We start from the raw sequence: 13,380 nt of genomic DNA, 5'->3' as shown, positions 1-13,380 counted from the left end.
ATGCGTTATTCATCTCCAAAATAAATTCACATTATTTGAATTTTATATACACAAAATGACATCAGAAACACAGAATTACTGAAAAATGCACAAAACCAAAATAAACAATAACTGAGAAATACACAAAGCAGCCAAAATAAACACCTAAAATTAGAGCAATATACACCGAATGACTCCAGAAACACACAAAGTTACAGAAATACAGACAAATCCATTTGTCCTTTCCTGTATTAATGTTTACATCAGTCATATCCTATAATTACTGTCAATGTTTATTATGTGGCCCTGGGATCAGACACTCATATTTTTGTGGCCCCTGATGTGATAAAATTTGCCATTTTTGGAAACCAGCACAGCTCTACTAACAACACAAATTTCTGGTGACCCCAAATATATATAATTATATATGTATTCATTATATTATATAGATTTTTTTTTTTTGTGTTATTTGAGACTGAAAATATATAATACAGTTGTTTAAAATTGTATTTTCTTTTTGTAAAGAATGAAAAACTAAAATTATAATTTCATATAAATTACTGACCCCATTGAAATTCTTGGTGACCCCACATGGGGTCAGGACCCCAAGGTTCAATAACCCTGATGTAATAGAAAAAAGTTATTCATTAAAAGTGATCTATTAAATAACTATTATTAATAACAGTAATGCATATTATTCAGTAATAATTTAAATACTATTTGTAATAGTAAAATATTCATGTTTTTTTATGCGTTATTAACCCATAACCTGAACCTTAAGTAAAGTTTGTTGAGCCAATGCTGTTGTGTAAGCAGTGTTTTTAACCACAGCTGTTATTTTCACACGTAGTGACACAACGCACAAGAGAACAGGAAGAAAGTTTGAGTTTTTATCTGATCAACATCAGAGTCAAACCTCTGCTCAGTTATCTGGATCATTGATCGTTCACACTTTAAAAAGATTTTATCTCCCCATTAATAACCATACAATGGGTCACAGTATATGGACACAAACACCTTTCGAGAAAAATTGCGATGAAATGTGAAATTTCTGATCTGAATTTAGTTGAAACTGAGATGATTGAGGAGCCAACCATTACAAACTGAGAGATATGAATTTTAAAAATGTTTCAGAATCACTTTATTGAACCACATCCCCTCCAAAATGTAATGGAATCTTCGATGGCCTAAGGTCTATCTTTGTTTAGGTCTATCCATCCATCTTCTGCTGCGGGGGCAGCATCCTCAGCAGCAAGGCCCTAACTTCCCTTTCCTCGCTCACTTCCAGCTGTTTCTGGGGGGTCCCGAGGCATTCCCAGGGGTCCGGGGTCTTCCTCGGCATCTCCTACCGGTGGGACGTGCCCTAAACACCTCAACAAGGATGCGTCCAGGGGGCATCCTAATCGGTGCCAGAGCCACCTCATCTGGCTCTTCTCAATGCAGAGGAGCAGCAGCTCTACTCTGAACCCCTCCTGGATGACTGAGCTTCTCACCCTATCTTTAATGGCGTGTTTCCATTGAGCACCAACCTGACACGAAGCTGCCAGACTCGACGGATTGCACGGTTTTACTGCCATCCTCACAAGATCGTCAACAAAACTCAACGATGGCCAAATGGTTCATCTCTCTTTTTTTTTTACGACTTATAAACGAGGGCGCACGCTCGTCCTACGCCTGTTTCCATTTTAAATCACAATCAACTTGAAAGTTGTCGCATGTGAGGAAACACCTTGCGCCGCACATACGATGCCTATAAAAGGTCAGGCGAGGAGGAAAACGAGCAAATGCAACTAGTTTCACTCAATGTGAGGTGGAGGTATTAATTGCTGAGGCGGACACATGCAGGAGAGCGTAATCTGGTGACACAGTGAACGTTAATAATGATAGAAATGCAGATCACGTCGCGTTGCCTCAGAGCGTCAGAATGTGACTGAGGTGAAAAAGAAATGGAGGAGAAAATGTGAATCACTCTCCATGGGAAGAACGTCTGTTCAACAACGCACCTGACCTCAGACAAAAGGCTGGAGGATCATTGGGGGAACCCCTCTGTGTTGTAATGGAGGACATACAGTAGATGCACTATATGTACCAGAAATGGCGGTTTAAATTGTCTTTCCTTGTTTGAAATAATAAAGATGAACAGGTAGTAAAACACCTTTGGTACTATACATAATTCACAATATTTAATTTCAAGTAAAACCATATTTTTCTATCAGTCCCAGGGTGTTTACTGGTCAGTGGTACTGGGGTGAGTGAGGCTGGGGGCACCTCTCTCTCTCTCTCTACCCCCGTTTGAGAAACACTGGACTACAGGGTGGTTAATAAATGAGAAGACGTTAAAGGAAGTTTGAATTGGGACATCCTTCCTCAGTAGAGGAGAAGTGTTGTGTTGTAAGTGCTGCACAGACTGAAGCTGGAGCTGCTTCATCATGTCTGCTGTTCTTCCTCCACATCAGCCTGACATCAGTTTGGATGTTCAGCAGGTCAACAGGACTAAAGCTGGGACGTCCAATCAGCAGCTTCGTAGGTGTAGCAGCTCTAACATCATCACATCAGTAGAAACCAAGTGTAACTGATGATGTCATGATGAGTGGATGCTCCTCTTACAGACTCCAGGAGTTTAGGGCTGGTGCTGCTCTGCTGTGGACTCTTGTGTTTTATTCAGGCACTTCTGAACATCGCCCTGAGACTCGCCCCAATGGGGTCCTCACAACAAGGTACAGACCACATTCTGCAGGTCAAAGTAACATGTGACAGCTTCATCAACCATCATATCGTTTATAATAACCAGTTGTTCCTCGTATCTATTGTTACTATTCTGAGTGTGTGCAACAAAAGCTCTTAAATCTAAATGTTAAATGGTAAATCTTTAAATGTTAAATTTAACATTTAAATCTGGACTGAACATTTTGTTTTAGATTTATTATTTAAGATTTGCATTTGATATTTAGATGTAACATTTAGACTTAGATTTAACATTGACATTGTATTTTTACAAAAGAAAAAATGTCACAAATTTCACAAATACTGCTGAAAATCTGGTCAAAATTAACATGTGACAACTTGATCAACCAACCCCCTTTGAGTCAGTTTCTATATATATATATAAATAAATAAACTCTTCCTCACCCACCGCGGGCAGTTTCTTTTTTTCTCCATGCTCTGGTCCTCTACCAGAGGCCTGGGAGCTTCAGGGTTCTTCAGTATCTTTGCTGTTCCTCTTCCCTTCTGAGCTGTGCTCATGTATTGATCCATGTGCCCGCTTATCTTAGCCGCTATGATGACAGACATGAGCTTCCACGTTGTGGAGAGGCAGGTTATTGGCCAATAGTTGGATGGGACTGTACCTTTTGAGGGATCCTTCAGGATCAGGATTGGTTAACCATTCAGGGTGATTTCCATCTCTCAGCAGCTGGTTCATTTGTGCTGCCAAGCGCTCATGGAGTGCCGTGAGTTTCTTAAGCCAGTAGGCGTGTATCATGTCAGGGCCTGGTGCTGTCCAGTTTTTCATACCTGAGACTCCTTCTTGGACGTCTGCCACTGTGACAGTGACTGGATTCTGTTCAGGGAGGTTGCTGTGGTCTTCTCTCAGAGCCACCAGCCACTGTGCATCACTTGTGTGTTGCCTCCTTCTCCCATATGCCTTTCCAGTACTGTTCAGTTTCCAGCCTTGGTGGGTCTGCTCTGCTATTGCTCCCCTGCCATTGAGCGTACACTTTCGCTGGTTGAGTTGCGAACAGCCGGTTTATTTGTCTGCTTCATTGTCTCTTGTGTACCTCTTTAGGCGGCTGGCCAAGGCTTGGAGCCTTTGTTTGGCAGTTTCCAATTCTTCAGGTATGGGCATCTGGCTGTACCTCTTGGGAACTAGTTTTTTCATTGCACCTTTCAGGGCCTCTGTCAATTGACTCACTTCTTTCCTCGCTGCCTTGATGTTAGCCTCCAGCCTTCTTTTCCATGGTGGGTATTTCATCTCATGGTTGCTCTTACGATAGCCAAGTGTCTCTAGAATCACTGCTGCTGTGGAGTACATCAGCTCATTGGTTTCAGTGATAGTTGATCTAGGTGTCGCTCTCAGAGCTGCATTCACATCTTCTACGAGACTTTCTGATGGTACTTCACTTAGCCTCTGTAGTTGGCTTTGTGGTTGCCTGGTGGACATTTTTGCCATGATCTTATTTTTCAGGTCAGTCGCTGCCTTGTTCAGCGTGATTGCGGTTATTGGGGTTTCGTACCCAATCTCTGGAGGGGGGGTTGGTATTAACTCCGCTCTGACCTGGCCACATGGCTCCACCTTGCCGTAGCATTTCTCCCACATCCTTTGCATGTAGCCCCTCTGACTAGGGTTACTGGAGTAGTAGCATTCCAACAGAGCCCTGGTATCGCACCTCGACCATTTCAGTCTTGTTTTTGTTCCAGTAGCCCATTTTTCATCAAGGTGCTCTTGTTCCCCAGCACCTGACACAGAGCTTGTTTGGCCGGGCGACGTCTGAGCTGACATGTCATTCATTTCATTGTCTCCCATCATTGTATGACGTAGGCAGTAGCGTGAAGGGTCTTGCCCAAGAACCCACACTGGCAGATGGTATATTGCTCATTTTCCACAGCGGGGATTCGAACTGGGGACCTCCTGTGGGCAAGTCAGGTGATGTACCATTTAACATTTAGATTTTGCTTGAACATTTAGATGTAACACTTAGAATTTAGATTTAACATTTAGCATTAGATTTAACACTTAGCATTAGATTTAACATTTAACCTTAGATGTATGCAGATCTTATGCTCCATCCCCGCTCCTCTCCCTCTCCCCTCCCCCATCACCACTTGGACCTTCTGTCTTCTGAACCAGACCTTCCAAGGCCATCATAATCACCTGACAAAGGTTTTATTTTGTCTACGCCTCCACCGGCCCACCACCCGTCCCCCTCCCCTCTGAGCCAAGGGAAGGTGTCCATGTAGCGCCCAGAGAGGCTGCATGCCCGCACCCCCCCAGCAGCTGGAATCCTCTCCCCCTCTCAGCACTGCCCTCGCCCCCCAACACCCTTCCCATTAGATTTAACATGTATATTTAAATTTAACATTTAGGTATAACATTTAGATTTAAATCTAACATTTAGACTTAATATTGTGAAAGTATGTTTCCTCTTTCATATTGAATGAATTATACTGTATATGTGTCAGTGAGTGTGCTGTTGTCGTGACACACTAACTGTGTGTGTGTGTGTGTGTGTGTGTTGTCCTTCAGACAACCATCAGTGTCCACAGGCGTGGCTAAGGTTCGGCTACAGCTGTTACTTCGTCTCCTCAGAACGAAAAAACTGGGACGACAGCAGACGTCACTGCAGACAGGAAGAGGCTGACCTGGTGATCATCAACAGCAGAGCTGAACAGGTGAGACCTGTGTGTGTGTGTGTGTGTGTGTGTGTGTGTGTGTGTGTGTGTGTGTGTGTGTGTGTGTGTGTGTGTGTGTGTGTGTGTGTGTGTGTGTGTGTGTGTGTGTGTGTGTGTGTGTGTGTGTGTGTGTGTGTGTGTGTGTGTGTGTGTGTGTGCGTGCGTGCGTGCGTGCGTGCGTGCGTGCGTGCGTGCGTGCGTGCGTGCGTGCGTGCGTGCGTGCGTGCGTGCGTGCGTGCGTGCGTGCGTGCGTGCGTGCGTGCGTGCGTGCGTCCCTCAAATATTACCAGCTTAGATATAGTTACTGATGATAATAGTGGTGAAGTTAGACATCAGTGACAAATTCATCAACTCTCAACAAAACACAATTTTCGTTTTAAAATTCTATTGCAGTCAAGAAAATAAAACATCAGACTGAGCTGAGAGTTTCAACATGGCTGCTGCTTGGTTCAAGGGTGTGCAACATTGGATTTGTTTGGACTGCATTGATACCATTAATAAATTATTTCATAAATGCTTTACAAATTCCGTGTGCATCTAAACTGACTGTTGTGGAATAATGACACTAGTACGGACTGAGTTTGTTCTGGTCTGAGGAGATCCGGATCCGCGAGGACAACAAACTGGAATGGGAATAGATGAGGTTCAACTCCCTACAGTGTCTTTTGCTACAAGCCAAAATATATGAAAACACAATAGTTATCACTGTACACATTTCACAACAAACCTAAATGTCCTGACGTCCCACCTTCAAACATGTCATTTAACCATCCATGAAAAAACTACAGAACCTCCCACTTTTCTATAGCAACACATACTTCCTATGGACACTGACCTAGTTTATTTAAAATCAGAAACAGGAAAAGAGACAAACCAAATACAAAAAAAGATTCTTGTTAGCATCTTATAGTATATCATAAAAGTAATGTATATCTGAAATAATCGTACGTCTGCGTGCTGTCTGTGCTTTATATCTAAGTATTTTAGTTAATAAAACCCGGAAGACAAAATGTTGGCGGTCACCCCCTCCACTCCAATTACAGGATTTAGAGAAAGGAGGGGTGAGCAGAGCCCACGTGCACGGTGCAAACTTGTTTTCAATAAAGCATGGCGGCCGAACAGCCACCAGGAAAGATCGCTATACCTGCGATTGCTGTTACTACTGCTAAAAAAGGACAAAATCAGAGAAAGAAAAGAAAGAGATTCTTGGATGCAACTTCAGACTGTCAACCTATGCGTGTGCACGTTCAGCGCTCGTACGCGACTTCGTGCACATTTACCGTTCCAATTCAGCCATGCCCCTCTGTCATGGTTCACGATTCAGGTAGTGCAGCTTTAAAACATAAATAAATCAAAGCAAAAAACGGATGTTACGAAAAGCTCACGTGATATGTGATTAAAGGAACCAGAGGTGGTGTAATGAATCTACTGGTGCTCCTCGTTGTCTTGTGATCAACTTCCGTGTGTGTTGATTATAACGTGCAAAATAAAAATATATACTTCCCTCAAAAAAAAAGTGTCAAATCGTAGAAGTTTTAACATCTACAGTGTTATTCCTCACACCAGCCTCACAGTCGATGGTCAGTCACCAGTTTATCTGGGAACTATTTGGACCGTAACAACAACATAAACGTGAGCAGTTTTTTACGAGTTAAAACATCCACAGACTGTATGAAAACAGGAGCCGGACCAGAAAACTGCTGAAATACAAACACGATGTGTTTAATATTTAAAATTATACTGATTAAGTGAATTATCTATTATCATTATTATTTACATTATTTTACATTTTAATATGTTTCCACAACTCAAGGCTAAAGTGTATTTTAAGACTGTTTGAAAACTTTTAAAAATAAAGTGTTTTTTTTCTTTAAAAAACGGGACGTTATTCATCATAAACTTAATGTGCCTTCACTTAAAAACAATGATTATTTTTAGATTAATAATGTAAGAAAACACTAAAAATATAATTTTTTTTCCCCAGGCCTTTCTGAGTGGACTCACTGCCTCAGCCTGGGTGGGAATGACTGACAGGGACCAGGAAGGAACCTGGCTGTGGGTGGACGGCACAGCAGTGTCCTACGATGGGTGAGAACATCCTTTGTTTGGGCTACAGGCTCAAATATTTCAGTGATTTTTATTATAAACTTCACTTCATTCAGTTGTCATAATAATTCTAAATGCTGATATGAATGTTAATCATGTGACCCTCTGATTTTGTGGCCCCGCTGTGATAAAAGTTTCACATCTGGATCATTCCTGACATTTCAACAAATGGCCCACACACTTTGGTCTCAAGTCATTCTGAATTTTTAACCAACTGCTCCATGGTTATTCAATATTCACACTGTACATTTTTAGTTTGATCTGATGAATACTTTTTGAGATATGGACAATTTAGTGAGGGGGGTATGTGTCTTTATTTTTCTTCCATTTTCAGCTTCTAATATCTGAGGAACTCCAGCACATAGTACATAGAAACCAAAAAAAAAAAAATGAAACCAAAAGAAACAAAGACACCAAATCCACATTTGGTCTGGGCAAAAGTAAAAATGATAGAAAAAATTTGAAATACTTGGAAATAACAAACTAATTCAGTTGTAGATACTGTATCTCAGCCCCTCCAAATACACAAATTAAATTATAATCTACAATATTTGAAAAAATCAGTTTTCCAGTTCCTATATCACATGACAGCAATCATTTTTAATCTGAAATTGATGACAAATCTGGCATATTTTTCTCAATTTATTCCACAAAATTTCCCCAAATCCCCAAAATCAGGGTAATTTAAGTGAAGTCCTGCAGGGACTGATATACTCTCATACTTTATCATTTATATATCATTTATATATCATTCATATATCATTTATATATCATTTATATGTGGAAGTGCAAACCAGGGCCATTTTACTACCTAAATTCTGTGGCCCACTAAAGCTAATCTTGGTCCCTGTTTGGGCCGTGAACTAAAATGAGTTTGGCACCCCTGAAATACACAATATATAATAATACTGACATCAAAGGATCAAAGGAAATATCGCTTTTCGCGTCACAAAAAGATGATGCTCATTATTAAAGTTCTCCAACTCATTGTGCTGTAGTTGCATGAATAATTATAATTATGATGATGATGATGACATGATGAAGGCTGTGTGCAGGCTGCTGTGGGCTCCAGGGCAACCAGACGATTCACTTGGAGGAGAAGACTGTGGAGAGCTTCGTAAAATGACTGGGTTTAATGGTCTGAACGACTACGGCTGCAACACAATGAACGTGTGGATCTGTGAGAAACCACTGTGAGCTCTCTCTCCTCCTTTAGTGATTTATATTATTATTATATATATATATATGATATTATATTATGTCATTCAATTTACATTTAACAAATTATAATTAAATACAAAATAAGTCAAAATCCAACAAACAGCCTCATCACAGAAGGAGAATCCTGTAAACAAGTGAATGATTAATAATATTAGTAATTAATTTTAAAAACAACAATCACCATCAGACAATTTAAATAACCAGAGAGAAAGTGTTTTTTAATGTTATGTAGTGAAACATGTTTTTTTTTTGTTTTTTTCATTTTAATGCTTTGCCTAATACGTATGTAATAAATAAATCTGTTTTTTTGTTTGTGTGCATTCTGTCGTCTTAGGTTTACACCACACGTGGTGGAATCTTTTCATGACAAATAAACATGTTTGTTCTTTTTCTACTTTGCATAACATCATGTAATAAATAAATACACCTGAAAAAGGAAACGCATTGGTTGGTATTATTAGTTGTTGGGTGTTAATTTCTGTTGTATATTTACTGTGTGATTGATGAGCTTGTTGTATATCATTGTTAGAAGTGTGTACACATGAAAAATAAATCTAAATCTAAATGTTAAGTCTAAATGTTAAATCTAAATGTTAAATGCAGATCTAAATGTTAAATGTAAATGTCAATCTAAATTTCTAAATGTAAATGTAAATGTAAATTGTAAATTGTAAATCTAAATGTTAAATGTAAATCTGAATGTAAATTGTATATCTAAATGTTAAATGTAAATCAAAATGTTAAATGTAAATTGTGCATCTAAATGTTAAATGTAAATTGTATATCTAAATGTTAAATGTAAATTGTATATTTAAATGTTAAGTGTAAATCTAAATGTTAAATGTAAATACAAATGTTAAATGTAGAGCAAAATGTTAAATGTAAATCTAAATGTAAAATGTAAATCTAAATGTTGAATGTAAATCCACTTGTTAAATCAAAATCTAGATGTTGAATGTAAATCTAAATGTTGAATGCAAATTTAAATGTTAAATGTAAATATCAAATTTCTTGCCTAGTGTAAAGCTAATTGTTTAGAATTTATACAAAGAGGGTAGTGCCTGTCGATCACACAGCCCCGCCCACTCTCCAAGCCCTGATCTGTCCACTTTTCATAATTTCTAAACATTTAGCTTTACTGTTGGCGAGCAATTTACGATTTAGATTTACATTTAACCATTAGATTTTGCATTTAGAATGAACATTTACACATTTTTAACAATGATACAGAACAAGCTGTTTTATATAAATTTCTGTCTCAAATGAAAGAAAAATGAGCTAAATGTGAGGAAAGTGAGCTTCAACATTGGGCATTTCATAAATTTCAGGGTTAAAAAAACATAATTTGGGGGATTTTTCCAATATTGTTAAACACTGTAGCGGGTCACTTTCAACCCACAACCACACAAGGTTTAACCAACAGTTGGAATTTGTATTTTTGCTTTGTATTACAGATGAGGACATTTTATTAAAATAACTTTGCTGCAGTAGCATCACATGGCCTCATGGTGTCAGTGTTGTTCTCTGTAATAATCAGAGTCAGGCTCACCTTGTCCTTGTGATTCTCAATCCTTCTCATTCCCACTCTGAGTTTTGGTCAATAACAGCTGATCATTGTCACTTTTTCTATTTCTCTCTCATTTGGTGTCCATTTGTTGTTGTTTTAGGCATTGTTGTTTTTTTGTGTATTTTTTTGTAGTGATCTTGTGTGTTTTTCTGTCATGATTTCGAAGTCAGTTTGTGCGTTTACTTTGGGGGCCGCATGTGGCGCCTGGGCCCCATGTTTGAGTTAGATCAGGGGTGTCAAACTCAGTTCAGCTCAAATACAGACCAGTTTGAGCTGAACTGGGCCACAGATTTTAGTTCAACATTAAAGTGCCCTGGTTTTCACTTACAAATACACGGATAAATTATATATAAATGATAAAGTATGTGAGTATATTCACCCCTGCAAGATTTTCACTCAAATTTCCCTGATTTTGGGAATTTGCAGAAATTTTGTGAAATAATTGGAAGAAAATTTGCTGAGTTCTGCAAATATTGTGAATTTTAATTTAATTTTTGTATCTGGAGAAGCTGAGATATCTACAACTTAATTTGTTGGTAACCTAATCTCCAAAGGGCCGGATTTGGCCCCCGGGTCTTGAGTTTGACACGTGAGTTAGACGGATAGGAGTGACAATGATAAATAATAATAATGAGGAACTAAAAATATATTTATAACAATGAAAAAGAAAGCATGTTTTGGCCATCAGAAATCTCATCTTGTGTGTTTATCGCCACCTAGAGGTCAGTTTAAAGAACAGCACAACCATTGGTGCTCTGGACCTGCACATGTGACTTTGGAATCCAGTGGGACTGTAAAGATATTAGCAAGTTAGCTTAACTACTCTACTAGCAATAACTGCAAAAGCATGACATTTGGCACGGATACTCTCTAAGGGCCACTATTTTGGAAAAAGGTATTGGGCACTCAAAAATTCAACATAGCAGCAATTTTTCAAGATGGCTGCCATTGTTATTCAATGTTATTATATAACCAAAAAATGCTCTGATCGGGCCAAACAGGGTGTCAGCAGAAAGGTCTGGTCTGCCCAAGTCCAAATATGTGCACCCCCCCCGAGTAGAATCAGGACTGCGCCCGCTAGAGGCAAAATTCTCAATCGCGGTGCAAAAAAATTGCTTATTTTGTAAAAATTGTGTCATCAGTGGACGCGTTTTATTCCCTCAAGTCCGAACATGTGGTTTGTTTTGGGCTAGAAGCCAAATTGCGCCCGAAGGAGGCAATGGGAGAAAGCAGTATCAAAGTCACTCCCTTTTGCTCATACTCCTCTGAGGTTACCCCTGGTGCAGGAAAACACCAAACTTCTGTGGACTCGGGAGGACCAGACCTTTCCACTGACACCTTGTTTGGCCCCATCCCAGATTTCTTGGTTATATAATAACCAGTGAATAGCAATGGTGGCCATCTTGAAAAATGGTTACATTTTTGAGTGGCCACGCCTTTTTCCAGAACAGTGGCCCTTAGAGAGTTTCTGTGCCAAATTTCATGCTTTTATATTAAAGTCAATGATTTTTTTTTACTAATCTGCTGCACTATCTGCTTCCTTCATTGTTCAACCAGCAGAAACTGGCTTCATGAACTGGAAAACAAATCTTTGCCTAATTGTGACCATCACCAGCCCTCCGTAAGGAACACTTTATTATAGGGAGGATATAAAAGAGAAGGTAGTGTTACATCTAGGTGAGGGGGAGGGGAACAGGAAATAGGGAGTCAGGGTAGGACATGGAAGGGGTGGGGAAGAGTTGATCATTTTAAAGTGAGAGTGAGGTGTGATGTTATAGTGGTGCACTTTGAGTGTCTATGATATTTATTATTATTAATATTATTATTATTAATATTGTGTTGTGTAATCAGTTCAGCCAGTCTGGTGACAAGTGGAGACATGTAAGGTGGTGACTCAGCACCCTTAGCTTAAGTATAATGGTGGTGGCCCTGAACTGAGGAAATGAGTGAGTGGTTACACATTACATAAAGACTTTATTGATTTGAATTTTAAATAAAGCAATAAAATCACATAATGACTTTATTGGTTTAATAAAAATTTAAATCATTAAATGCACAATATTCATTTTTAGATCCTTTGTGATGGAATGGAGACTCAATTAAAGTTGAGATGATGACTTAAGAGGATTTTAATCCATCCGTCCATACATCCATCCATACATCCATACATACATCCATACATCCATCCATACATCCATCCATACATCCATCCGTCCATCCATACATCCATACATACATCCATCCATACATCCATCCATACATCCATCCATACATCCATCCATACATCCATACATCCATCCGTCCATCCATACATCCATACATACATCCATCCATACATCCATCCATCCGTCCATCCATACATCCATACATCCATCCATCCATACATCCATCCATACATCCATCCATCCATCCATCCATACATCCATCCATACATCCATACATACATCCATCCATACATCCATCCGTCCATCCATACATCCATCCATCCATCCATACATCCATCCATCCATCCATACATCCATCCATCCATCCATACATCCATCCATACATCCATACATACATCCATCCGTCCATCCGTCCATCCATACATCCATACATCCATCCATCCATACATCAATCCATACATCCATACATCCATCCATCCATACATCCATCCATCCATCCATCCATCCATACATACATCCATCTGTCCAAACATCCATCCCCACATCCATCCATACATCCATACATACATCCATCCATCCATACATCCATCCATACATCCATACATCCATCCATCCATACATACACCCATCCGTCCATCCATCCATCCATCCATCCATCCATCCATCCATCCATCCATCCATCCATCCATCCATACATCCATCCATCCATCAATCCATACATCCATACATACACCCATCCGTCCATCCATCCATCCATCCATCCATCCATCCATCCATCCATCCATCCATACATCCATCCATCCATCAATCCATACATCCATACATCCATCCATACATCCATCCATGACTTTTATAAGAGCAGGGGCCACAAAACTGTGATTGTATCTGATCCGAGGGCCACATTATCAACATTTGTGTCCATATTTAGAATAATGATCAATGAGCAATAATACA

General features: G+C 39.5%; 1 protein-coding gene across 2 annotated transcripts; it reads left to right on the top strand.

Moving 5' to 3' along the window:
* Positions 1 to 2,396: 2,396 nt before the first annotated feature.
* LOC114471257 (C-type lectin domain family 4 member M-like) lies at positions 2,397 to 8,795 on the top strand. 2 transcript variants are annotated; one of them, XM_028459951.1, is made up of 5 exons: positions 2,397 to 2,502; positions 2,589 to 2,696; positions 5,285 to 5,367; positions 7,352 to 7,455; positions 8,529 to 8,795. In XM_028459951.1, the coding sequence occupies exons 1-5, from the start codon at positions 2,409 to 2,411 to the stop codon at positions 8,668 to 8,670; spliced, it is 531 nt and encodes a 176-aa protein (XP_028315752.1). In that variant the 5' UTR covers positions 2,397 to 2,408; the 3' UTR covers positions 8,671 to 8,795. The 2 variants fall into 2 exon arrangements, with proteins under 2 accessions (XP_028315752.1, XP_028315743.1); XM_028459942.1 differs by having other exon boundaries at positions 5,222 to 5,367.
* Positions 8,796 to 13,380: the final 4,585 nt, after the last annotated feature.

The sequence above is a fragment of the Gouania willdenowi genome, chromosome 1, assembly GCF_900634775.1.
Source record: "Gouania willdenowi chromosome 1, fGouWil2.1, whole genome shotgun sequence".
NCBI classification, from domain to species: domain Eukaryota; kingdom Metazoa; phylum Chordata; class Actinopteri; order Blenniiformes; family Gobiesocidae; genus Gouania; species Gouania willdenowi.
Note: the sequence above shows the minus strand (reverse complement) of the source record. Positions and strands in the feature narration are given on the sequence as shown.

What these genes read in the sequence shown, in the direction of transcription:
- LOC114471257 (XM_028459942.1), top strand. Translation starts at nt 2,409, where the DNA reads ATGTCTGCTGTTCTTCCTCCACATCAGCCTGACATCAGTTTGGATGTT. An exon ending in GACGTCCAATCAGCAGCTTC is followed by an intron (nt 2,503 to 2,588) that starts GTAGGTGTAGCA and finishes CTCCTCTTACAG; the next exon opens with ACTCCAGGAGTTTAGGGCTG. An exon ending in AATGGGGTCCTCACAACAAG is followed by an intron (nt 2,697 to 5,221) that starts GTACAGACCACA and finishes GTTGTCCTTCAG; the next exon opens with ACAACCATCAGTGTCCACAG.